General features: G+C 44.5%; 1 protein-coding gene across 1 annotated transcript in view; it reads right to left on the bottom strand.

The window, feature by feature from the left end:
• CASTOR2 (cytosolic arginine sensor for mTORC1 subunit 2) overlaps positions 1-25,271 on the bottom strand; it is a 177,347-nt gene that overhangs the window by 27,396 nt on the left and 124,680 nt on the right. Inside the window, exons 3-6 of the mRNA XM_074974385.1 lie at positions 6,610-6,803; positions 5,997-6,129; positions 2,415-2,538; positions 1,768-1,878 (exon numbers count right to left, since the gene is read on the bottom strand). Of these exons, the coding sequence (XP_074830486.1) occupies positions 1,768-1,878; positions 2,415-2,538; positions 5,997-6,129; positions 6,610-6,803 (562 nt within the window). The remainder of the gene's footprint in view (positions 1-1,767; positions 1,879-2,414; positions 2,539-5,996; positions 6,130-6,609; positions 6,804-25,271) is intronic.

Here is a 25,271-nt window from a genome sequence, read left to right as displayed (position 1 = left end):
CCACAGCCCGCACTCAATATCCACTCCTGCACCCCAACACTCTGCTGGCCCTGCACCAACCGGACTATAAACCGGTATTTCAGTGAAGATCAGAAAGGCTGGTTTATAGAGCTTTCCGGTTGGTGAAGTGTCGGATAAAGAGCTTTTACTGTAGTAGTAATTTAAACACCCCTTGCACCAAAATGATGGAAGGGCTCTTCCGGGTCTATAACTGGGCTTGGAAGGATTCAACTTTTATTGCTAAATGTCGATTTCACCATACACATGCAAACCGATGTAAAACTATTTGATACATGACGTTGACAATTTGGGTTTTAAAGATTATGAAGCTTTTAATGTTTTGAACCTCAACATCTACTGTCATTAAATAGTTATTGTCTGACACTTTTTGCAACTCTGAAAGTTTAAATCAATTAAAAAAAAGCTTAAATCCCATAACTGTGTGCAATCTGTGAAAATTTAAGTTAATACAAATAAAAAAATGTTTAAAAATAAATATTGATATTACCTGTCAAAATTATTTTAAAAATATGGAACTTTGTCAAGCCTATCTATAGCCCTGCCCAGCTTGAAATGGACAAGGAGCAGCAGGATTAAAAAACTGATGTGGCAAAACAAGGCAAATGAAGCTGGCTTCAGGTTTTCTATTGTAAACATGACTGAATTGGGAAAGCCATGTGTGAGTGAGAGAGAGAAATGTGGGAGGACTCACAGAAGGGGCTTTCTGAAAAAAATTCTGCTCCCCAAATACTCAAATCTAGGGACTGTTAGTTCAAGGGCCCTAGCTGACACATGGAACCACATGGAGAGAGAAGCTGCCCTCGATCTATCTTAGGTATTTAGATGGCCCCCATGAGGCGTCTATATCCTCACAATGCCTGGAGAGGTAGGGAACTGCTATTATTGCCAGTTTACAGATGGGGAACTGAGACACAGAGTGATGAAGTGACTTGTCCACAGTCACACAGAAGGTCTGTGGCAGAGGAGGGAATTGCACCCAGGTCCCCAGAGTCGCAAGTTGGTGCCCTAGCTATCCTTCCTCTCTTTCAGAGCTCGATCCTGCCAGGCACAGACGGCTTTTAGTCAATGGAGGCTTAAGAAGCTTCCCCAGGAGGCAACTAGCACCCCGCAGAATCAGGCCCTAAGACAGTCATGACTCAAATCATACACGGCCTCGTAGGTCATGATCAACATCTCAGACTGCTTCTGGATACAACATCTGGTGCAGCCTTTAGCCCCTCAGCCCTTTAAGGAGTTGTGCGCTCTCATCTGGGACTGGAAGACGGAGAATAATACAAATATTACAGGACAGTATTTTTATTCAAGTCAGCTTGTGGGCTTGCTGGACAAATGCGTTATTAGCTGCTGCTGCACTGGCAAGATGTGGTGCATTACCATGACAATGAGACACAGCACTGACTAACTGCATGGGAAAGCGATGTCAGAAGACAGTGTCATTTAAAGCGGCCTGCATTCTACTCCGTGAGATTTTCTTGTCTGCACAGGTTCAATCTGTGAACGATGGGCTAACATTTTCCAAAGCACCTAGGAGACTTAAGAGCTTAAGTCCCATTTTCAAAAGTGACTTCGGCAATTAAGAGCCTCAGTCTCATTGACTTTCAGTGAGACTTTCAGGCTCCCAAGTGCCTTCACCACTTTTGAAAATGGGAGTTAGGAGCCTCAGTCACATAGGTGCTTCTGAAAATTTTGCTTGTGGTCTTTTGGGGTCCAGATGAGCCCTGTGCTGAAGTCAGTCGTGGGCCTCACCTCTGCTGTGTCTGTACATCCATCACCAAGGAGATGTAACCCTCAATGAGAGAGAAGGAGAAAAAGCGAATGTGTCCAGAGTCTTCACTGCCCACCACCGTGTCTTTTACTCTGAAGAAAAGAAAACAAAAACAGAATTAACACCAGTCAGCAGGGGTATTGGAAATCCTGCCACAAACATGTGCTAATTTTATCAGATGCATTTTGAGAAGAAGGGTTCTATTTTTAGGTCCAACTTTTCCTGGAATTGGCCCGCTTTTTGGCAGAGAAATCTGATGCCTTTCAAGCCTTGCTTGCCAGGCGTTAATAGGTGGTAGCAATGCAATATTGTTACACTGCAATATGCCCACACAAGCTCATGGCATGAGTTAGTCCTGCTGGTTTTAATGTTTAAAGCCACCTAAATAGGAAGCAGGCATCCATTAATGGGAACTGGGCATCCTAATCTCCCATGGGCCTTTGAAAAATCTCAACCGACGGTTGCAACCCTCAAGAAGCCCACACTATAGATGATGCATTTTATATTGCACAACGCCAGCCCTGGATTCCTGCCAATCTTGAAGAGAGCGATGCATATTTGTATGTTCACACTCAGGCCATGCTTGCACAGATGGTGCTGTGTGCCCCTGTCCCTGATATAAACGTACCCATTGGAGTAAAACATGACATCCATTAGGAGTGTAGCAACAGTTGGAAGGGTATCTGGATCCAGGCTGGTGACACAGAACATATTACTTGGACTTGAAAGAGGATGGATAACAGGCCTCTGAACTGAAAGAGACACACACACACAGGTATAAAGCCAAGTTGGTATCAAGGTCACATCCCCTCAGATACTGTTGTTATCCTCAGTGCCATAGACCAGACTTCCAGTCTTTGTAAAGTCAATAGGATGACCCTCAGAAAGGGGAGGACACAGTCTTCTTGGTGGAAGGCCTTTGGCTGCTGCATTGACTACCTCTAGAAATCAGGGTAAGCCGAGTAACAGTTAAGGCCCAAAGACAACTGCTTTCTTCAGTCAGGCATCCCCTAGTATTGGGACAGCAACAAGGTCCTGGCAATATTCCTCTTGGAAGACAGCCATTGAGAGTAATCGGTTACCAGGGTTAGGGAGCAGGGAAGAAGGACAAAGTCCTCTGGAATATTAACATTCTCCTCCTAACTGACACATGGAGCCTAAATGCTACAGCACTGGGCACATTGGAAACAAGTGGGGACTTCTGGTCAGCGTGTGAATTTCGACAGTTACAGGAATCTCAAATTGCAAGATGGGTAGTGAAGGCTTTCTAGCGCTGTGGGACTATTTAGGTGATGATATATTATCACTACATCATAAACATTCATTTGCTCAGAATCACGACCCATTCAGCTACACCCTTGGCTAACTGATCTCGCTGTGTGGCCCAGACCACACAGAGTGGGCGCGGGTTACATAAGCCCTGTGTAAGTGCTTCCCCTTGTATGAGACACTGGGACAGTATATGCCCTGAGGCATATACAGTCTATCAGATGGATTCAAATGAGGTAAGAGGCAGGCAGAGGTAATGGCAACTTAGACTTTAATCATAGACTTTAAGGTCAGAAGGAACCATTATGATCGCCTAGTCTGACCTCCTGCACAACGCAGGCCACAGAATCTTACCCACCCGCTCCTATAACAAACCTCTCACCTATGTCTGAGCTACTGAAGTCCTCAAATCATGGTTTAAAGACTTCAAGGTGCAGAGAATCCTCCAGCAAGTGACCCGTGCCCCATGCTACAGAGGAAGGCGAGAAAACCCCAGACCTCTTCCAATCTGCCCTGGAGGAAAATTCTTTCCCGACCCCAAATATGGCGATCAGCTAAACCCTGAGCACGTGAGCAAGACTCACCAGCCGGACACCCAGGAAAGAATGTCATTCTTTGTCTATCACAGGTCATTGGGCATATTTACCGCTAATCATCAAAGATCAATTAATTGCCAAAATTAGGCTATCCCATCATACCATCCTCTCCATAAACTTATCAAGCTTAGTCTTGAAGCCAGATATGTCTTTTGCCCCCACTGCTCCCCTTGGAAGGCTGTTCCAGAACTTCACTCTGATAGTTAGAAACCTTTGTCTAATTTCAAGTCTAAACTTCCTGATGGCCAGTTTATATCCATTTGTTCTTGTGTTCACATTGGTACCGAGCTTAAATAATTCCTCTCCCTCTCTGGTATTTATCCCTCTGATATATTTATAGAGAGCAATCATATCTCCCCTCAGCCTTCTTTTGGTTAGGCTAAACAAGCAAAGCTCTTTGAGTTTCCTTTCATAAAACAGGATATCTTGAGTTTCCTTTCATAATACCCCCCCTGATACTTTCATAAGACAGGTTTTCCATTCCTTGGATCATCCTAGTAGCCCTTCTCTGTACCCATTCCAGTTTGAATTCATCCTTCTTAAACATGGGAGACCAGAACTGCACACAGTATTCCAGATGAGGTCTCACCAGTGCCTTGTATAAAGGTACTAACACCTCCTTATCTCTACTGGAAATACCTCGCCTGATGCATCCCAAGACCACATTAGCTTTTTTCACGACCATATCACATTGGCGGCTCATAGTCATCCTGTGATCAACCAATACTCCGAGGTCCTTCTCCTCCTCTGTTACTTCCAACTGATGCATCCCCAGCTTATAACAAAAATTCTTGGAATTAATCCCTAAATGCATAACCTTACACTTCTCACTATTAAATTTCATCCTATTACTATTACTCCAGTTTACAAGGTCATCCAGATCTTCTTGTATGATATCCCGGTCCTTCTCTGTATTGGCTTTGTGTCATCTGCAAACTATATTAGCACATTCCCACTTTTTGTGCCCAGGTCAGTAATAAAAAGATTAAATAAGATTGGTCCCAAAACCGATCCCTGAGGAACTCCACTAGTAACCTCCCACCAGCCTGATAGTTCACCTTTCAGTATGTCCCACTGTAGTCTCCCATTTAACCAGTTCCTTATGCACCTTTCAATTTTCATACTGATCCCCATCTTTTCCAATTTAGCCAATAATTCCCCATGTGGAACCGTATCAAATGCCTTACTGAAACCGAGGTAAACTGGATCCACTGCGTTTCCTTTGTCTAAAAAATCTGTTACCTTCTCAAAGAAGGAGATCAGGTTGGTTTGGCACGATCTACCTTTTGTAAAACCATGTTATTTTTGTCCAATTACCATTGACCTCAATGTCCTTAACTACTTTAAAAAAAAAAAAAAAAGGTTTTTCCTCTGATCTTTCGTAATACAGGGGCGCAGATGGCATTTGACTGATGAGTATTCACAGGCCTTGGAACACAAACTCCAAGAAAATAGGAGACCACACTAAAACATTCTCATGATGAAAATGAAAAATGCCATTTTGGGGGACACAGATGGTGTGACACTGCACCCCATATTCATCACAGTGACACTATGATGATATGATTATGGCATAATTAGGATGCATTTTGCACAAGACGGGTCATGTGAGGTGTCATTGGAAAAGTTATGATTTGCTGAATATGATTATCCTATTTGTATGCGTGTATCATTTTTGTATCTAAAGTTAGGAATATTGATGATGTATCTGTACTTCAATCATGCTTACTCCGGGGGACACCCACAATTACCCTTTCTAGTACAACAATGAAGAAGCCAGATAGTGCTGATGGCCCATCAGCAAAGACAATGACCCTGGAAGAACTTAACCTTCCCGGGAAGTTCTAGACAGCCAGTTAGTAATGGCTGCTATGACTCAGCGAGGTATGCAAGGTCCTATGACCAGGCCACATGTCTCTGGACTCCATCTTGGGATGTCAGTATTTTTCCACAAACCGGTCTGGGAACCAAGTTTTAAAACAAGGGGTTCCTGCCATATGCTAAAGCTATATAAGGCAAGGAGTGACATCCTCTGTTGTTCTTCATTCCCCACACAAGAAGACTCCTGGAAACACCTGAGGAACAAAGACTGAACTGGGGAAAGTGCTGGACGCAGGCTAAAGGGATTTCTAGACTGTATGAAAGACCAGGGGATTTCAAGCTGTAAAGCAAGTGCAGCTTATCCCTTCAGAATCTGCAGCCTGCTTGAATAATCTCTTAGGGTGAGAATCTGCTAATTCATATCCAATCTATTTAGTATATGAAGCACACGGAACATTTAATGTAGGTTAAATGTTGACTCCTCTGCAAAAGCACCGATCAGCAGGGCCCATGCAGGTCCTTACCCAATTTTGGCTTGACAAACCCATTCGTTATCCCGAAGTCGTCGGCAGCCACCGTCTCCCCATTCACGACCCTGAGGATGGTGAACTCAGCAGCCAGCGTATGCATCACGAAGGGCAGGTCCCGCTCACGTATCTGAGGACAGTGACAGAGATGGGCGTGTGACGATGCACCCACTACCCCACTGTCTGAATTGGACAATGGATCAGATCACATGTGTCCTTATGCACTGCTGAGCCACAGGGAAACATATACACAACACACGCTTGGAACAACAAGGCCTGGAGGTTGTCGCAATCCAGCGGGTATTGGGTTAATGAATTTGGTGGCCTCAGTCCAACTATTGGTGGGCCTGATTCTGGAATCAACAGAAAGATTCCTATCAACTTCAGTGGCATTCACATCAGGTTGTAAGTGTCCAAGGACGTTGCCAGCAATAAAGTGGTGAACCCCCAGTGCAGCATTACTTCAAGTATTTAATGCTTGCTACCCACCCCCCTGCCTTTTTCTTTTTTAAAATGGTGTAGTTGGAACCTCTCCTCTGCCCCCATTCCAGCAAATTCTGCTAGGGAACACGGAATCACAAGCAGCCCTGGCCATCTTATTTGGTCTTACCAGGATGAAGTCAGTCTGATAGGTGGACAGCATGAATACAGAAATGTTTTGGTCAGCCAGCGGCGCTATTACTGACTTGGCAATCTTGGTCACCCCGATGGGCTGGGAGCTGGAGAAGCTGCCTCCGCCTGAAACCACATTGAGAGCCAGCCACGTAGCATCTGCCACACTCAAGTGTTCTGATGAAGGGAGCTCTGAAAAGAGATGGAGAGAAAACAGACAAATTTCAGCGCCAGAGAAACCTAGGTCACTATGTGACCACCAGATCCATTTCCATTTCTGAATCCATATGGAATGATGTGGAGAAAGTTTATTACGAGTCTAAGACATATGCTAGAGCATTGGTGGGATGCAGCACTGATGCTACAACATAAAAGGTGGCATCAATTCCCTATAATATTACTGGGTTCTCTCTCTGATCTCTTCCAGGTAATTTCTCTTTCCCTTGTTTTTTTGCAGCCGTCTAGAGTTCTTTCTATACATAACTACCCCTAACTAGAGGGGAAGGATGATCCAGTGGTTTGGATACTAGTCCAGAAACTAGGAAATCTGGGTCCAACTCTCTGTTCTATCGCAGACTTCCTGTGTGTTCCTGGGCAGGTGAACAGTGTAGCTTTTTTTCCTACCTCAGTGTAGCCTAGCGGATAAAGCACTAGAGTGGGACTCAGGAGACCTGGGGTCTATTCCCAGCTCTGCCATTGGCCTAATGGGTGACCTGGCCAAGTTACTTCACTTGCTGTGCCCCATTTCTCAATCTGTGAAATGGGGATATAATGAGAGTGACCTCCTTTGTAAAGTGCTCTGAGATCTACTGATGAAAAGGACTACATAAGAACCACGTATTATTATCACCTGTAAAATGGGGGTAATTGTATTTCCCTACTTCAGTGGCTTTCAACCTTTTTTCATTTGCAGACCCCTAAAAATATTTTGAACAGAGATGTGGACCTCTTTGGAAATCTTAGACATAGTCTGCAGACCCCAGGGGTCCACGGACCACAGGCCGAAAACCACTCTCCTACCTCATAGGGTTGGTGTGAGGATAAATACATTAAAGATTGTGAGGCACTCAGATACTACAGTAATGGATGCCATATAAGTACCTAAGACAGACACAGAACTCTCCTATTTATTCCTTTTTATTTACCTCTCGTCTGCTCATTTTACATTTTAAAAAATTCTTTAATAGTGTTTTTTAATTCATGGTGATGTTTTTCAATTAATAGGTTTTTTTTTATTCATTCATTTTCAGAATCCTTTAATACTTCAGCAGACTAGGGAAAGATTCAGCAACCGAGTTCTGAACTTCTCCGCAGACCTGGAATGCTCAGATTCAGGATTTCAGTTCAAGCAGTCAGAGGCATAAAAGGGGCAGCTGCAACATTCAGACCTGGACCCAAAGCTGAGTTGTGTTTGTATGTGGGATTCAGATTATTTGCATCACAACAGAACCCAGATGCCCCAAAAGAAGCAAGCGCCCCACTGTGCGAGGCACCACACAGACATGTAGTAAAAGACAGGCCCTACCCCACAGAGCTTACAGTCTTCATTTAAGACAAGATGTAACATGTGAGTGAAGCAAACAAAGAGAAGAGGATACAGCAACAGGCATACAAGCATGTTCTCTAGAGCCATACAGAATGTGTAAGTAGAAGGCAGGATTTTCAAAGATGCCTACAGGATTTGGACACTCCATTCCCCTTCATTTCAATGGGAACTGAGCAATTAAATCTCTCAGGCTACTTTGAAATTCTTAGAAGCATTTATTTTGTTGTCAATGGCCGACAAATAAGAGGGCCAGCAGACATAGTCCCAGCTGGCCAACATTTTCAGATCTGTGAATGGCAGTATTTTTAGAAACAGTAGCAGGGAAGGCTCACAGGCTTCTTATGGTGTCCTTGGCAAAATGCAGAAACATGGATTTCATTTGGATCGTTGACAAATCGCTCATACGAGAGGCAGCACTGTCTAGTGGATATTGGCACAGGGCTGGAACGCTACTATTCCTAGCTCTGCTACTGACCTTGCGGTGTGACCTTGGAAAGTCCCCTCAGCCCATGCCTTGGTATCCCATCCCACTGAGTGTCCGTCTTTTCTTTTCAGATTGTATGTGCTTTTGGGGCAGGGCCTGTTTCTTACTGTGTGTTTGCACCACGCCTAGCACAAAAGGGCCACTGAATGCATCCGATGAAGTGAGCTGTAGCTCACGAAAGCTTATGCTCAAATAAATTTGTTAGTTTCTAAGGTGCCACAAGTACTCCTTTTCTTTTTGTAATACAATTAATACACAGTACCACCGTGAGAAGAAAGGGAGAGCTTCGCAAATCTTTACTAGGCTGATCGACACATACTGTGTTAACTTCGCTTCCCTGAACAGCCACAATTATATGCAGTATAAAAAACAAGCCTGAACAAACAAAGGACAAACAGGGCACGGAGAGCTCTGCTCTTGTGTTTTGCTATTTAGCTTCATAGGCCAATTACTGAGATAGCAGACTTTAAGGCTGGCTGCACAGCCTCGAAACTAGGCACCAGGGAAGCTAGATAAGTTGGCATATCAATCACCTTTGAGACCCCAGCACCAGCCGCATATGGGAAATTATTTCAGCCATGTATCCAAGCTTGTTTTCTGATCCGACAGCACGTTGCATCACAGAGCAAAACAAAACAAACCCCAACACTACATCAATAGACAGGTAGAAACCAGGTCCCTAAATTACCCAGGCTGACTGAATAAGTCCCTGATGCATTTTCTTCCTCTATTCCCAACCCAGCTCCTCTCTCCAGATATAAAGCGCTCCTTCTAGGACATGTATTTACCTCTTGGCAGCGCAAAGCAGACAAGCTCACACTAAGGCCACCTGCATGTCATGCATATTCACAGCTCTGCTCCGACATCACCAAGCCATTAAAGCAGCATCATCCCCCTGGATCTCACTAAGCCATGGACAAGTCACCTCTTTCCCAAAGTCTCCAGTACTATGCAAACACTTGGTCCAAAAAGCAACCATGCCATGCATCTCGCACTGACCGGCTCAGAGGCTTGCTGGGACAGAGCTGAGCCAGGCCAGACACATGCTTTGGGACTGGGATCCCTGAGGCTGTAACACGTTGGTCTAATTTCAGTTGCTGGGTTTAACGTGCAGGTGCTGAGTGGCGCTGGTGGTCTGTGATATACAGGGGATCACACTAGAGAATCTGGTGGTCCCTTTTGGTCCTAAGCTCTGCGGATCGGAGAGCTTTGAGTTCTGTGAAATGAATCTGAAAAGCATATTGCAAGTAGCCAGGGAAGGTGAACCAGAGAGCTGCAGTGGGGAAGATCCATCTTTTTATCCCCCAACAACCTTTTCCTCGAGGGTGAAAAAGGCTCATTTGCCATTTATGTTTGTAATGACTGTGAAGCGATTATGATGTTAGTTTAATTGGGTTTAACAAACCCTGTGAAGCATGCCTTATAGTCATTTTCTTTGCCCAGGTAACCTTGCATCTCGTAATTCAATTAACATTTAAAAAATGAGTACGGAAAGTGACTAAATTACCACTGCTGGACACTGTTTCCAATAGGCAGCCAGAGGTAAAAGTACAACCCCAGTTTGAATGAAACAAACGGATGGGAGGCTTGACAATGTCTTCTAAATAGCATCAAATAAGACCCGGGGGGAGAGGGGGGAAGGGGAGGCAGGAGAAGTGCCTTGCCCAAAGAACTGTAAAATGTGAGGTCCAAAGAGTGCTGGAAATATCAAATGCAACATTAACACAGACGCAATGAGGCAGAATAAGCTAAGAAATGAAAAGGAAAGTAAGCAGTGCTGATGTTTCACCACCAGTGGAAAGTCAGCAACCAACCATGCCTACAAATGCCTCTCCCCGCACAGGAACAAGAATGGAGAAACCCCAAATGGTGACCTGCAAAGCTTTGCATAGAGCTGAGCACCATCATCTCACTAGTGAATGCCTGGCAAGCGCAGACAGGAAAAACACCTAGGAATTCAGATGCTACCTCCAAGTTCGCAGAACTGGCATGGAAATTTCATAATCATATTTCCCTTGCTCCGACCAGATGTCCCATGGTTCCCACTTCTAATCAAAACCATGACCTTACCATTACCGACTGGAACAAGGATGAGTAAGGAATGTGACAATTATCAATAATTTTTAGAAAAGTTTGGGAGTGGGTGGATGGTTTTTAAATGAAGCTCCCAATAAGGTTCAGATCTGGTTTGAATTGTGTGAGGAGGTTTGTGTAGTGTAATGGTTTGCAGGGAAGGGCACGCTTTCTGGGAAAGGTGCAGTCTTTCAGTTCAGCGGCCCATGTCCCCATTAAACAAACCTCACTGTCTAACCCACTGTTGGCACGCGTGGATGAGCCAAAGGGTTCACGTCATCATGAACTTTACTTAACATTACTTCATGTTAAGTAAACTGGTGTGGAAAATAACATGCTTTCAAGAACTCACCACCCACATGGTCATTCAGCAGAACACTCAGCACCAGTTTCCATCTCCCTTTGAAGCACCAGTTATGGCCCACTGTTGTGGTCAGGATATAGGACTAGATGTAGCTATGTTTTGTTCTGGTATAACAGACTCCTATGTCTCTTTACTCTAACGCTCACCAGATCTTCTGAAATCTGCAACTGCCACTGAGTACAGACAGATTCAACACAGAATACCTGATTTCCCCTCAGCAGGATGCTTTAGGAACACCAGAGACTGGCCACACAGAGACAAAAAATGAATAATTTACCACCAACTTTGATGGACTGGCATAGAAGCATGAGTGAAAATTAATTCTTCTTGTAGCACTTATTCTTAGATGGAATGATACTCTTCTGAAATATGTTTGGGACAACTTCAGACAACCATGACAATTACTTTAGAGAATTCATTGGCAGGAAATAAGTTATTGCAGTTCATGACACAGACACCAAAGTTCTTCCTAACACTGCCATGGAGTTCCTTTGTGACCTTGGCCTTTGTGACCAAGTCAATCTTTCTGTACTTTAATTCCCAGCCCCCCATCATGGAAAATAGGCATAATAAATTGTTGCCTACCCCGAAGAGAAAGTGCAAGGCTTACTTAATGTTTGGAAAACACCTGTACACTACTGTCCCTCCAGCAAAGCCACTATACACATACAAAATATAATTAGAAAGTGGAATAATATAAAAATGCATCAATTTTTCTTCCTATCTTTAAGATGTACATTGTTCCAAACATTCTACAAAAGGGTTACAATTAAGGGCCCACAGTGGTCGTTGGAAAATAACTAGTTTTGTGCATATCATCTGCTTACACAGAAAATTGGATGAGTGCTGTTTTTGGTACAGCCACATAGGAAAATGTTCCCTTTGTTAGAAAGGGTAAATTGTGGGCTGTTTTATATGACATTGGTTTCAATCTTTCTTCAATTAGATACCCATTTAAGGACTCATGTTTAGTTACTGATGAAAATGTACGTGTGACAGATTTGTACTGATGAAGGGAGAGACGCACAGATGCTTTGTTTATTTTATAAATTGTTTATTTGCGTTAATACATTGGCTCATCTCATAAGCACAAGCAGTGAGAGTCCAATCTTAATTCAGTGTATGAATACTTTTTATTACAGCGATGAACTGCATATGCTATATGATATTACCCAATAGTAAATGACTGCTCAACTGATTCCTCATTCTATGGATGAATGTTTATTTGCAGTACTGCTGACTCTAAAACTTCAAAAATCATGAGTCTGGCCCTCCAAAATCATGAGTTTTTTAAAATAAATTTTGTGTCCTTTTTAAATGCCTTCTGTTTTTCGAGCCTTTAGGGTACCATTGCACCATGTTTTCAAGCTTCTCTCTGCAATCACAAGGGCTAGAAACCTACTTTTTAAACCACGAATGCTGAGATTCTCATGCAACGTTGTAACTCCAGTAGCTGGAGCTTTAAGAAAAGCTTTAATAATTGCAAGACACAAAATGTGGACCACTCCCATGGATTTTAATTGAAAGCACAATTTTTTTTTTGAAGATGTCAATAAAATGGCTCTTTAAAAAAAAAAAAAAAAAAAAAGATTTTCATCCTTCTGCCGTTTTAAATCCTGGCTCATAATGAAGTGAGGGATTATCTTTGGTTCTAAGGCCTGATTCAGCACCCAGCAGTCTTTCCATTGGCTTCAATAGGTGTTGGATAAGACCTATATTGAGAAAGGCCTGTTAGGTTGCTGGATGTTGCAACGTGGTACAATTGGGAAAAATGCACAACAGGAGGGAAAAAACCAATTACTACTTTGACCTAGGAAATGAAGCAGCTTTCTTCTCCCCCTGCCAGAAAAGGGATGCAAAAGGTTTTACGGGGCAAGGGAAGTGAAGAAATGCTTCTATACTGTACATAGAAGGATGTTCACAGCTGGGACTCTGAGCTAGCCTTTACCATTCAGGAAACTGCTATTCCTGGATGATGTAGTGTAGCAGAGAGAGAAAAGCAGGGAAAGAAAAGCAAAATCATCCTATCGGCCAGTTTCCTCACAGGGATCCCACAGAGGCAGCTGTGAAATGTCTAACAGCGGATTAAGTACCTCAAGGATTTTACAGTTCACACAGTAACCTTTTGGGGGATGCAAAGCTCTCCTCCATTCTTTATTTTTAATGTCCACTGCCTCTAGCTTAATAATTGGTCACCGAAGACATTTCACTTGCCAGACAAACTATACACGAACACAGTTGGCACCAGGCACCAACGTGATGCAAATCGGTTGCTAGGCAGAAAAGTCCCTGGCTTCAGTTTGAGTTGAGTGCCATATTTAGCTCCTCCAGTGAGTGACTATGCATCCGATGAAGTGAGTTGTAGCTCACGAAAGCTTATGCTCAAATAAACTGGTTAGTCTCTAAGGTGCCACTTAGTACTCCTTTTCTTTTTACCCAAACACAATAGCTCGAATGGATAAAAGGACTTAATTTGGTCTAGGGCTAGAAAACAAAATGATTATATCCAAAGAATGAACGTGTCAGTGCATGAAGGAAAGAGGAAGGAAAACAAAAAACCCTCAACGACTTTGATCAACTAAAAATCTCCTTATCCCCTGTCAGTCCTGCTCTAATTCTGATTTCATTAGTGCCTTGTTCTTGGAAAAAATTTCTGTATTCCACTCCTATGCATCAATTCTTACACAACCTGGCAGGTTCTGCAATTTTTTCCATTAAAGCTAACCACAAAAATTAATTCTGGCTATTTGGTCATCTGTCACTCTCGCTTCTCTTCTAATGGCAACAGTCAAGACAGCATGCATCACCATCAATTCTAGGAGATGGCATCTCGAGTGTGAGCCATGAAAGTAATGGTGTGAAAGGCCCCTTTTGCTGTTCAAGCAACGCAGTCCTAGGAATCACATTTCTGCACAGCGGTGGGCACTCCAGTTTCACAAATGGGACCATAAAGGCATATAGTCATACACAGGCGGCACTCGGCAGGTCAGTGGTTATATCTCACCCAGTGGCTCATTAGGAATTTTTAAAGCATTAGTTAGAGAGAAAGCACGTGTTAGAACCAGCACTGTTTGCAAATGAGACTATAGGTTTTTCAGGGGTCCTGGTGGAATGTACATTTCAGTTTTATATAATATGTGTTTGCGCACAGAGGGACACAGACACTCCCCTATCTCTTTACATCTTCCACTTTTATTCCTGGCACCACACCCCTTAACACCATAACAACTTTAAATGAGTGCCACTGTGCTTTAAATACTTTCTTTTTAAAGGTTTCAGAGTAGCAGCCGTGTTAGTCTGTATTCGCAAAAAGAAAAGGAGTACAGGGGTACTTGTGGCACCTTAGAGACTAGCAGTCTCTAAGGTGCCACAAGTACTCCTTTTCTTTTTTCTTTTTAAAGTAGCACAGAAAATTGAAATTTTCATTCCAACTCCGCCCTTCCCCAGCAAGCAGTGAAATCTTAATTCTCAACATATTTAGACATTATTGCACACTTGAACACACACACATAGATATGTTAAAAAGAACATTATGAAGATTGCAAAGTCAAGCACTCAAAAGTTAGGAAATGCCACATTCCTGATGTAAAGGCCACTCCTTCTCCTGAACGTGGGGGCACCAGAGGGTTGGATGGTTGTTTTTCAATGGTTGCTAGAATTTTTTAACATGGGGAAAACAACATATTTTTCCCTTAGCCTTGTTCTCAGAAATGGCTGAACCATTTTGACTGAAATTTTACCCCCCACCCCTAGTTCAAACGTCTAGCATGGAAAATTTCAGCCCTGACTGTGAAGGTCTGACAAAGTTGTAAGCAACCGAAACAGGGTCTTACAATGGGAAACGTCTGGCAACCTTTCTAATAGGCGGTACCACCAGCCGCACCTAAAATATGCGCTTCACTCTCCTAATGTTTTCCTTGGGAGATGTGGGTTTTGATTGTTATAATGAGATCAGGAAGGAAAGTTCTATAACTTTGCATCAGAGATGGAGAAGATGGAGTGTAATAAACACGACTGTCAGCCCGTAAGAGGTGGAAAGATTTGTTACCTTTAAATGAAGGAAAAACACAAGTGAGAAATGACCAGCCATCTCCCTTCCTAAGTTCCTTGGGGCAGGGACCGTTTCTTGGAACTGTGCTTGTGCAGGGCATAGCACAATGCAGTCCGGGTCCATTCCTGTGGCTCCTAGGTGCTACCATAATACATATAATCAGTGTCAGGAATGACAGCCTGCAGCTAGACCTGGGATCAGCTAGTTAACCACAGCTGAAACCCCTAATTGGCTAAGCAGCATTGCCAGGACTGCTTTTAAGCCCAGCAGTAGCACTCAGCCAGCAGCTGTTCAGTGCACTCATCTGCAGCTGCAGTCTCTCTTACATCTGCCTCATCTCCAGCCGTGCTCCAGCCCTGCCTTCACTCTGTCCCACCCCTCCTCCTGGTTCTTGACTCAGCTCCTGGTTCCTGACTCTGGCTCTGACTGACTGCCACTAGGCCTGACCACTCACGTCTTGGCCTGTGACAATAAGGAACAACCATGTCTGTATTTTTAGTGGTCTGTGGTGCATTCAGCACATTTTTCAAGTGAAATTTGTCTGAAGATCCCCAAATGCTGTTTCAGGCTCTCGTACACCAAGGATTAACTCGTCCGAAAAAGCTACTTGAGGGGCTACATTAAAGCAAATAACTATATCCAGTTTAATAGTCTCATGATTTAGTGACAGTCTGATTCAAACAACATGCCGTCTAATAACAGGTTTGCATTTCATACCATTCATGTGGATACTACAGATTACACACACGAGAATTTCACACCATGACCCCAAGTTACTAACTTCATCTGACTGCAAGAGCGATTATTCACAAATGTGGGAGTTATTTACACCCTTCCCTTGAGTGAATCAGAAACTCATTAGTCCAACCTTTATTTCATAAAAACTAGGAGACTAAGAAAGCTAAGTCCAAGGCACTTTGATCAATCAGAACATTTCACTCGGCCGTGATGCCAAACAGGGAGAAGTGGCTCATAACCAGCATTATCAAGTCGGTTAACAAAAACCACCAGCAGCTTAGAGAGTTGCTAGAAGAACACTGTATTGGCACAATGTGACTTGCTGAAGTTTCAATGGCCCCATAAGCAATTTGGCATTTTCCTGTACAAATTTTTGGTTTTCGAAACAACTAAACCGCACTTTGAAAATAAAACTGAACATTTATTCCAGGAAAATACTTTCTATTTTCTGATGAGCTCTACCAAACATAACGTACAATACGATCACTAATACAGAAGCTGCAGTTAACCAGAGATATCTAGAGAGGTAATGATAAAAGGCCCGGGTAAAGAACTAGAATACATTTTCCCTGGGAAGCTAGAACAGTACGCTCCAATGTACTTCGTGTTTGCTTACTTATTCCACCCTCTGCCAGCAGGAAGTGTAAGGTCAGGAGCAGTCCCAGCTTTCTGGGTATGACTGTTTGCGGCGCTGGAAGTGTTACAAAACAGGAGGCGGCAGTCATTCCCTGGACTATTTCTAGTACACAACATTTTTGTGCGTGATGTAAGACATTTCATCTCAGCACCTCTAGGAGGAGCACGGCTTCCCTCTGCACCAACAGTGCTGCAGTCTGCTTCTCTTTGGCTTATCCAGCTTCCATTTTCCAGCCGATTTCCTCCTTTCCAGCAGAGGTCCTCTCAGTTTAAGTGGATGCATGGCAAGCAGACTGGGGAAAAGGCAGACTCCTCCGCGGAAAGTTTTTACTAATGGTTTGATTAGTGGAAGCAGAGGTGGCAATATATTTAGGCTTGGGGGACAGGGGGAGGAAAAGCTTCTTAAAATGGCTCTCCCTGGTCAACGCCGCATCCTCGGGTGCATTCGTGGAGAGCAGAGATGGTGTCATGTGGCCACTTGACCTATTTACAGCTCTGGAGTCTCCTGTTTATCCCAGTCCCTGTTTCCCAATTAAAGGCGCCAACAGGAATTTGGACTGGTTCCAGCGAACCAATGTGTCTGGCACGTCGCTGGGACTGGAGAGAACAACCAACAACTTTTACCCACTATAAACTCTCCAGCTCTTTCAGATGTATGAAAAACAAACTAACAAAACAAACTGAAAACCCTATTCCAAATAAAGGAACTATACAGGGGCCGCTGTTTAACCTGGATGCTGCTGCTACAGGATCCAAAGGCCACAAACGTGTCCGGGGTGGATGGAAGACCCAGCTCCCCCATCTGGCTCTCCTGCGCAGGGGAGTCCAACAGGACCAGACTCGACAGACCTCCCTGCTAGGACAGAGTCAAGGGTGCCAGTTTTGCCGGAGCAGGGGCTGGGTGTCCCGGCACAGGACGCACTCCATGGGCACATTCGCACTCCACTGCTCTAACTGTGGGCGAATGCCCCCTCTCGGCTCTCTTCTGCTTCTTGTGCAGCACCGGTGAGCGAGAGCAGTGCCAGGAAGCCGCAGAGCTCGTCTTCAGTGCCGGAGAGTGGCGATGCCGCGGGTCTCTAGACCCCGAGTCCTTTGTTGGCGCCGCAGCCTCCCTTACTGAGGCCGGTGTGCACTGCACCGAAGTGCTGGGCTTTGGGCCTGACATGGGCTGTGCCGGCTGGGGACAGAGAGCTGACTCTTTGAGGAGAAGTTTTAACCTAAAGTCCCTCTCCTTCTTGGTTCTTGGGCAGAAGCCTCTACAGATTTTACACTTGTTAGTCTGGTGGGCTTCTCCGAAGCACTTTAAGCAGGAGTCGTGAGGGTCTCCCCTGGGCATAGGCTTCTGGCAGGAACCACATGGTTTGAAGCCTTGAGACGAAGGCATGCCCTGGTCCCCGGGAGCAACAGATCGTGGTGGGGGAAAACCGCAACAGAAACGTATCTAACTATAAAATACTGAAACACTAACCAATTAAGTAAAAACTATTTACAGGTTCAAATAGGAAAAATCCACAAGGGGATCACTTGCCGTAGCAAGGGAGAGAAGCAGCATCTCCAACGACCGTCACAGGCGGTAAGAAGGAACTGAAGAGGTGGTGGTCGGCAGGGACCTATATATACCGCCAAGAAGGTGCGACTCCAGGGGACTCCACAGCCAACCCGGCAGGTACCGCTAGGGGAAAAACCTTCTGACGACTGCATGCGGTGCACACACACCTACTTGGAACGGACATGAGCAAGCACTCGAAGAAGAACCAACTGTTATTGGCCAATATCAACTTTTATAAATAACCTTTCACATTGTCAAGCAGCAGCTCCACTGGATGATGACCTTTTTACAGCAATGGAGGAATATCGGGTTCTTTCACCTCCTCTCAATATTATTGACTACTGAAGGACGTAAGCAGCAGCCCATGGATTTCTGCTTAGACCGTAAGCTCCTCGACGAAGGGGTGATCTTTTTGTTCTGTGTTTGTACAATGCCTAGAATAATGGGGTCAGGTCTGTGATTGGACTGTAATACCAAAATAATCAATAATAATGGAACTGCTCTTTTCTTTTCTTCCTGGGAGATCCCAGACGATAGCATTGGGCAGTTGATGGAGGGCTCTCTTGTGTAGGGGGTCCATAAAATTCTGTTGCTGCCCTTCCTGTTCAGTGTGCATAGGGGGCTGCTAGCGAGCAGACCTGGTCTGAAATGTGGATATCCTTCAGTATAATGAGGATGCCCAGTTCTAGGTTTCCATCTCTTACAATGTGCAGTGGCATGACTTTCCTGGTGTCTAATGGAGAACGGGACATGGCTGAGAGAGAGCTGGCTGTCTTAATCCAGAGGAGACAGAGATATTGCTTATAACAGTAAAAACAACCCAGAAGAAATGGAGGAGACAACAATCCACATCCTTGACTGGGAGTGTCTGCCCACCATTCATTACGCAGCTTAGCAACCCGAATCTCTTGCTGGATCCCCAGCTGCTTCTGTACATCTACATACCGGGGGCTGCTAAGAGTGATTTTAACACTTTGCTATTTTCTAGCAGGGGCAGGCCCTTACTGCTGTTATCTTGGCCTGTGTCACCTCGGGCCGGATTTCTACAGCATGCTCCCCATGGAGATGAACCTTTAAACCATTTTAGAAATTTCAGCTAGTACGAACTGCATGGGTCTCGCATAGGGAGTGCAACATACCGATGCTCCATGATCCGGACTGCCTGATAACTGATTTCCCAGAGAACTTTAACTGGCTGGGTTTGGCCTGTAAAACCGTAAAGGTTTGAGGGCCCTGGTTACTTAAGAGATCACCTTTCCCCTGGTAGGACACCCTGGCAGTTATGAAGAGCAGAAGCACACAAGCTAACCCAGAAAAGGGTTTGTAGCAGAGAACTCAGTCGATGAAGGGGAAGTCAGACGAACCATCTGACCAAGTACACTTCCAAATTACAACTCTTCTTTATATTTTTCCTGATACCTCCCATCCCTGCAGCTTCTGAACAGCTGTCTGTGCTGGCACAGCCATGAGATGAGCTGAGCCACACTCAACCAATACAGGACTATACCTCCATTAAGGTGTGGGTCTCCATGCCCTTCCCATCTCCTTGAAGTCAGAAAAACAGTAGCTGCTGCAGAAATTCAATCAGTCCCCCTCCTCCCCCCCGCCCACTCTAGCTCTTCAAAATACCACCAGAATAAATGGCTCCTGAGCCTCCTGGAATCAACAGCTGGAGTGCAGCTGGATACCCAAGTTTCATTAATGAAAGTCCAGGATTTCCCTGGGGGAAGAGCCCATTTGCAATGTGAATGAGTTCCCCTCACAGGAAAAAGGTCTCAAGCCATGTGAGGCAAGCTATATTCTCTCCTCCACCTGCAAATAGCTCCTCCTTTCCATCTTCCCCCACCTCCCAAACACCCCCATTTTCAATCTCAGGAAGGAGTTTAAAAGCCACTGTTTGGATCTCCTGATGGAGAGTGGAACCTCACAAATTACCTCTTTGTTTATCCCTAATTGCTGAGCTCCACAATTCCATCTCTCCCAGCACCTGCGAGCAGAGGTGACCCGGACTACTTGGAATTAGGGAATTAATGCATCTTCATATAGCAGTCTTACCACGGGACTGCGTCACACACACACACACACCAAAACTACATAGCCTGGCAAATATGCAGGACGGCCAAACTCCTGCATGCGTAGCCCACGCTAGGAAAGGACAGGTCTTTGTGCCACTCTAGTACCACGGCCACATAAGAGGAGAGGAGTCTACTATAGCTGCTAAGACATACATTAAGGCCAGAAGGAACCATTAGATCATCTAGGCTGACATCCTTGTTACAGTTACAATATACAATATACAGGGGAGAACAGGCCCCTAAATTTCACTCAGTTACCCATGAATCTAGCGGAACTAGTCCTTTAGCTCAAACACTAAAAGCTCAGGCTCCACTGCTGAGTCCAAACCTCAAATGGCCCAAGTGAGCTCAGTTACACATCTTTTTTCCATAGGACGCAACGTTTAGCATCCTCCCACATATGGCTACGCTCAGACCCTAAAGCTTTGTACATGACCAATATCACCAACCTGCACACGTCTGTGTCACCTTCATTATAATCATCATTATTCATCTGTATTACCGTAACACCTAGGATCTCCAACCATGGACCAGGACCCTATGGCGCTAGGTGCTGTACAAACACAGAACAAAAAGACAGCCCCTGCCCCCACAGAGCTTCCAATCCAAATATAAGGCAAGAGACAACAGGTTTGTGACAAACAGCCTAGGAAGCACAAGGCAGCAATGAGACAAAACTGGTCAGCAGGATGAGTTACAGTCACAGCACGCCAACTGCAAAACCATTGGTGAGTTTTTTGAAGGCATCGCAGCAAGTGAGATGAGGGAGTGGCTTTTTTCCTCCAAAATTCTGCACAAACCATGATTAAACTTCATGACCCTCATGAGAGGTCATCATAAAGGGAGGCGGAGAGAGGTTACTTAGTATCCAGAGTAACAGCCGTGTTAGTCTGTATTCGTAAAAAGAAAAAAGAAAAGGAGTACTTGTGGCACCTTAGAGACTAACCAGTTTGTTTGAGCATGAGCTTTCGTGAGCTCACTATGCATCCGATGAAGTGAGCTGTAGCTCACGAAAGCTCATGCTCAAACAAACTGGTTAGTCTCTAAGGTGCCACAAGTCCTCCTTTTCTTTTTTCTTGTTACTTAGTATGGCTCTGTTCTGTGCTTGTACAGCATCTACACAAGAGGGTCCTCGTGCGTGCTGGGATTCCCAGGTGCTACAGAAGTATAAATCATAAACCACTAGGTCAGTGGCTCTCAACCTTCCCAGACCACTGTACCCCTTTCAGGAATCTGCTTGGTCTTGTGTACCCCCAAGTTTCTCCTCACTTAAAAACTACTTACTTACAAAATCAGACATAAAAATACAAAAGTGGCACAGCGCACTATTACTGAAAACTTGCTGACTTTCTCATTTTTACCATACAGTTCTAAAATAAATCAACTGGAATATAAACATCATACTTACATTTCAGTGTATAGTATATTGAGCAGTATAAACAAGTCATATCTGTATGAAATTTTAATGTGTATTGACTTTGCTAGTGCTTCTTATGTAGCCTACTGTAAAAGTAGGCAAATATCTCGATGAGTTGATGTACCCCCTGGAAGACCGCTGTGTACCCCTGGCTGAGAACCCTGGCACTCCTCTCTCCCCTTTTACTTATGATGATACGTGTGTTTTGAAGAAAAAGCTGTGAGCCAAGATCAGTTTGTCTGCTTGCACCCAGACTAGTGGCAATGCATTTCACCAGAAGTTTCATTTCCTTCCAACTATTTCTCCAGTTCTCTTTCCAAACTCTCCAAAACCCTCTCTCTCAGGCTTTGTCTGTACTAGGCTGTTTTTGTGGTGCATTCCAAGTGGTTGTACTAAGAATAGGAACACCAGTGTAGATATAACAATGACACTGCTTGGACTGCAGGGATTGAACCTGGGACTTTTGGATCCAGAAGCACAAGCCTCTCCCGGCTAGAGCTTAAAGACCTGGAACCAGATTTGGGCAATCAAGTCAGGATGACGACAACCCTATACGTATGTTAGTATCATTGCCCTTGTACACATGGGGCACAAAGATAGAGAAACTTGCTCAATACTAACTCAAGCCTTGTATTTTAGCCACAAGACAGTCCTTTCCTCGCCCTCAGAATTTACCCGTTCCTGTCTTGGCATGGACTTCATGAATTAATAGTTCTACCTGACCCATCACTGGAGTCCTAATCCTGCATTTATGCAGAGTGCTGCAACATGTTCACAAGGAAACCAGAAGCCACAAGAAACCAGCCTGATGACATGTGCCATTGCAACTTCCACATTTGCAGCAGGGTCCCTGAAGGCACAGCAGCTTAGAGTGATGAGCCTTCCAAGTGAACCTGGGACAACTCAGAGAAATCATATACATTCTCACAGTTTCTACGCTAAGCTGAGTGCATCTCATCTGGTTTTGGGTTTGCGTTGAACCTGAAGCCCAACGCAAAGCTTGCAGCCTGAACAAAATATTACTGAGACCATGCTGAATTTGCAGCATGTGCAATGGAATTGCATTCTTGAGTGAACTGATTTGGTGCAGGGTTTGTATGAACCACAGCGTGAAACAGTTGCATTTCACACATCTCTAGCTAGTCTGGGACCACAGAAATGGCTGTGGTGACAAAAATAAATTAGAATCACCTTATATAAAATGCAAGTGAGTCTTGGACATGCAGCATAACCGGTATAGGAAATTCTGTGAAGTTTTCATGAACTCCAGGTGTTCGAGTCCTTTTTCTAAATGTTCCCCTCCCTCCCCAAACAATTTCAACTAGCAATAATCCTGGAGGAGACACTTCAATCAGCATTGATCATAAAAATAAGAACATAAGAATGGCTATACTGGGTCAGACCAAAGGTCCATCCAGCTCAGTATCCTGTGTGCTGACAGTGGCCATTACCAGGTGCCCCAGAGGGAGTGACCCTAACAGGTAATGATCAAGTGATCTCTCTCCTGCCATCCATCTCCACCCTCCGATAAACAGAGGCTAGGGACACCATTCCTTACCTCATCCTGGCTAATAGCCATTAATGGACTTAACCTCCATGAATTTATCTAGTTCTCTTTTAAACCCTGTTATAGTCCTAGCCTTCACAACCTCCTCAGGCAAGGAGTTCCACAGGTTGTGCGCTGTGTGAAGAAGAACTTCCTTTTATTTGTTTCAAACCTGCTGCCCATTAATTTCATTTGGTGGTCCCTAGTTCTTATGTGATGGGAACAAGTAAATAACTTTTCCTTATTCACTTTCTCCACACCACTCATGATTTTATATACCTCTGTCATTTCCCCCCTTAGTCTCCTCTTTTCCAAGCTGAAAAGTCCTAGCCTCTTTAATCTCTCCTCATATGGGACCTGTTCCAAACCCCTAATCATTTTAGTTGCCCTTCTCTGAACCTTTTCTAATGCCAGTATATCTTTTTTGAGATGAGGAGACCACATCTGTACGCAGTATTCAAGATGTGAGCGTACCATGGATTTATATAAGGGCAATAAGCAATTCTCCGACTTATTCTCTATCCCTTTTTTAATGATTCCTAACATCCTGTTCGCTTTTTTGAGCGCCGCTGCACGCTGTGTGGACATCTTCAGAGAACTATCCACGATGTCTCCAAGATCTCTTTCCTGATTAGTTGTAACTAAATTAGCCACCATCATATTGTATGTATAGTTGGGGTTATTTTTTCCAATTTTTTCTCAAGACCTTCCCTTTATGCATCTGTCCTTACTTTTCATGGCACAGTTTTGTTGTAAAGAGCTTCAGACATTAGTTAGATTAATGCCAGCCTTTCCTACCAGTGCTGGTGGAAATTCAATTGGTAGTCTGTGGAATCTCTGCAACTATGGGCCTCTTTACACGCTGCAGGTGCCACTCTAGTACTTCAGTGTAGTCACGACCCACGCTGATGGGAGGGGCTCTTCCAGCAGCATAGCTAACCCACCTCCCTGAGAGGCAGTATCTAGCTTGACAGAAGAATTCTTCTGTCCACCCAGCGCTGTCTACACTGGCGATTGGGTTGGCTTAACTATGTTGCTCAGGGGTGTGGATTTTTCACACCCCTGAGGGATGTAGCTGGGTTGACCTTACTTTTTAGTATAGACAAGATCTAATGCTTTACTGTTCTACACTGCTGCACAAAACATTAGTTTTTTCAAGGCTTGGTCTACACCACCAACTTATGTTGGTATAACTACATTGCTCAGGAGTGTGGAAAACCCACCCCCTTTAAGTGATGTAGTTATACCAACCTAACCCCCAGTGTATACAGTGCTATGTCGACAGAATGGTTTCTCCCATTGACAGAGTTACCGCTCTCCCATCAGCATAGGCAGCATCTTCACTAAGCGCTACTGCAGCACTGTAAACATAGACCTAAGTGACTTACCCAAAGCCAGACTGTGGGTCAGTGGAAGAACTGGTAATGAAACCCATGAGTCCTGGCTGTTGGTGCTCTGGTCTAACCAGGAGACAAATTTCCTCTTTACCTGTGATCTCAGACAAAAACATCTTGCCACAAAGAGGGTAAGCCCAAGCAGACTCACACTTCTTAAAGAAATGGGGGGAGACACCAGCCTCCCCTGCTTACAGCCGATCAAGAAAAAACTCAGGGTGAGGGGAAGAGGAAACCTGGCTCATGAGCACAAAATTGAGGAGATGCCAAATAGAACCTACCAGCTTCAGGAGCCCCATAGAACCCTGCTTTCTCACAGTTCTCTCTCAGATCTTCTGCTAATGCAGAGGGTACTAACGAGGCACTAACAAATTAAATAAAATCAGGTGACACAGGAAAGGCTCCCCGCTCCAGGCACTGAGAGGATTCATAGCAGCTCAGCTTACAGACTGCGAGATGTGCCTTTCTTCCCCTCCTCCTGCTTTGAATGTGAACTGGAAATGCCCTGGTTGGTAGAGGGAGGGGATGCTTCAATACTCTGTTTAAATTGGGGAACTCTTTTCTCAGCCTGGATGTGCTGAATTATTCTAGAGATGATGTTTCTGGACAGCCAAGTGTGCAGGTGTCAACACGACACACCCTAACTCAGACAGATCTCTAACACAGCAGCACAATCCGTGCCATCTTTTCCAGGGGTGAAGTCTTTAAAGCCATGACTTACTGCAGTAGTGCCCGAATCCCTGAAACGGTATTACACAAGCCAATGGCGGAGAATGAAAACCCACAG

The sequence above is a fragment of the Natator depressus genome, chromosome 17 (genome assembly GCF_965152275.1).
Source record: "Natator depressus isolate rNatDep1 chromosome 17, rNatDep2.hap1, whole genome shotgun sequence".
Lineage (NCBI taxonomy): Eukaryota > Metazoa > Chordata > Testudines > Cheloniidae > Natator > Natator depressus.
The sequence above is the reverse complement of the archived record's forward strand: the minus strand, read 5'-3'. Positions and strand labels throughout refer to the sequence as shown.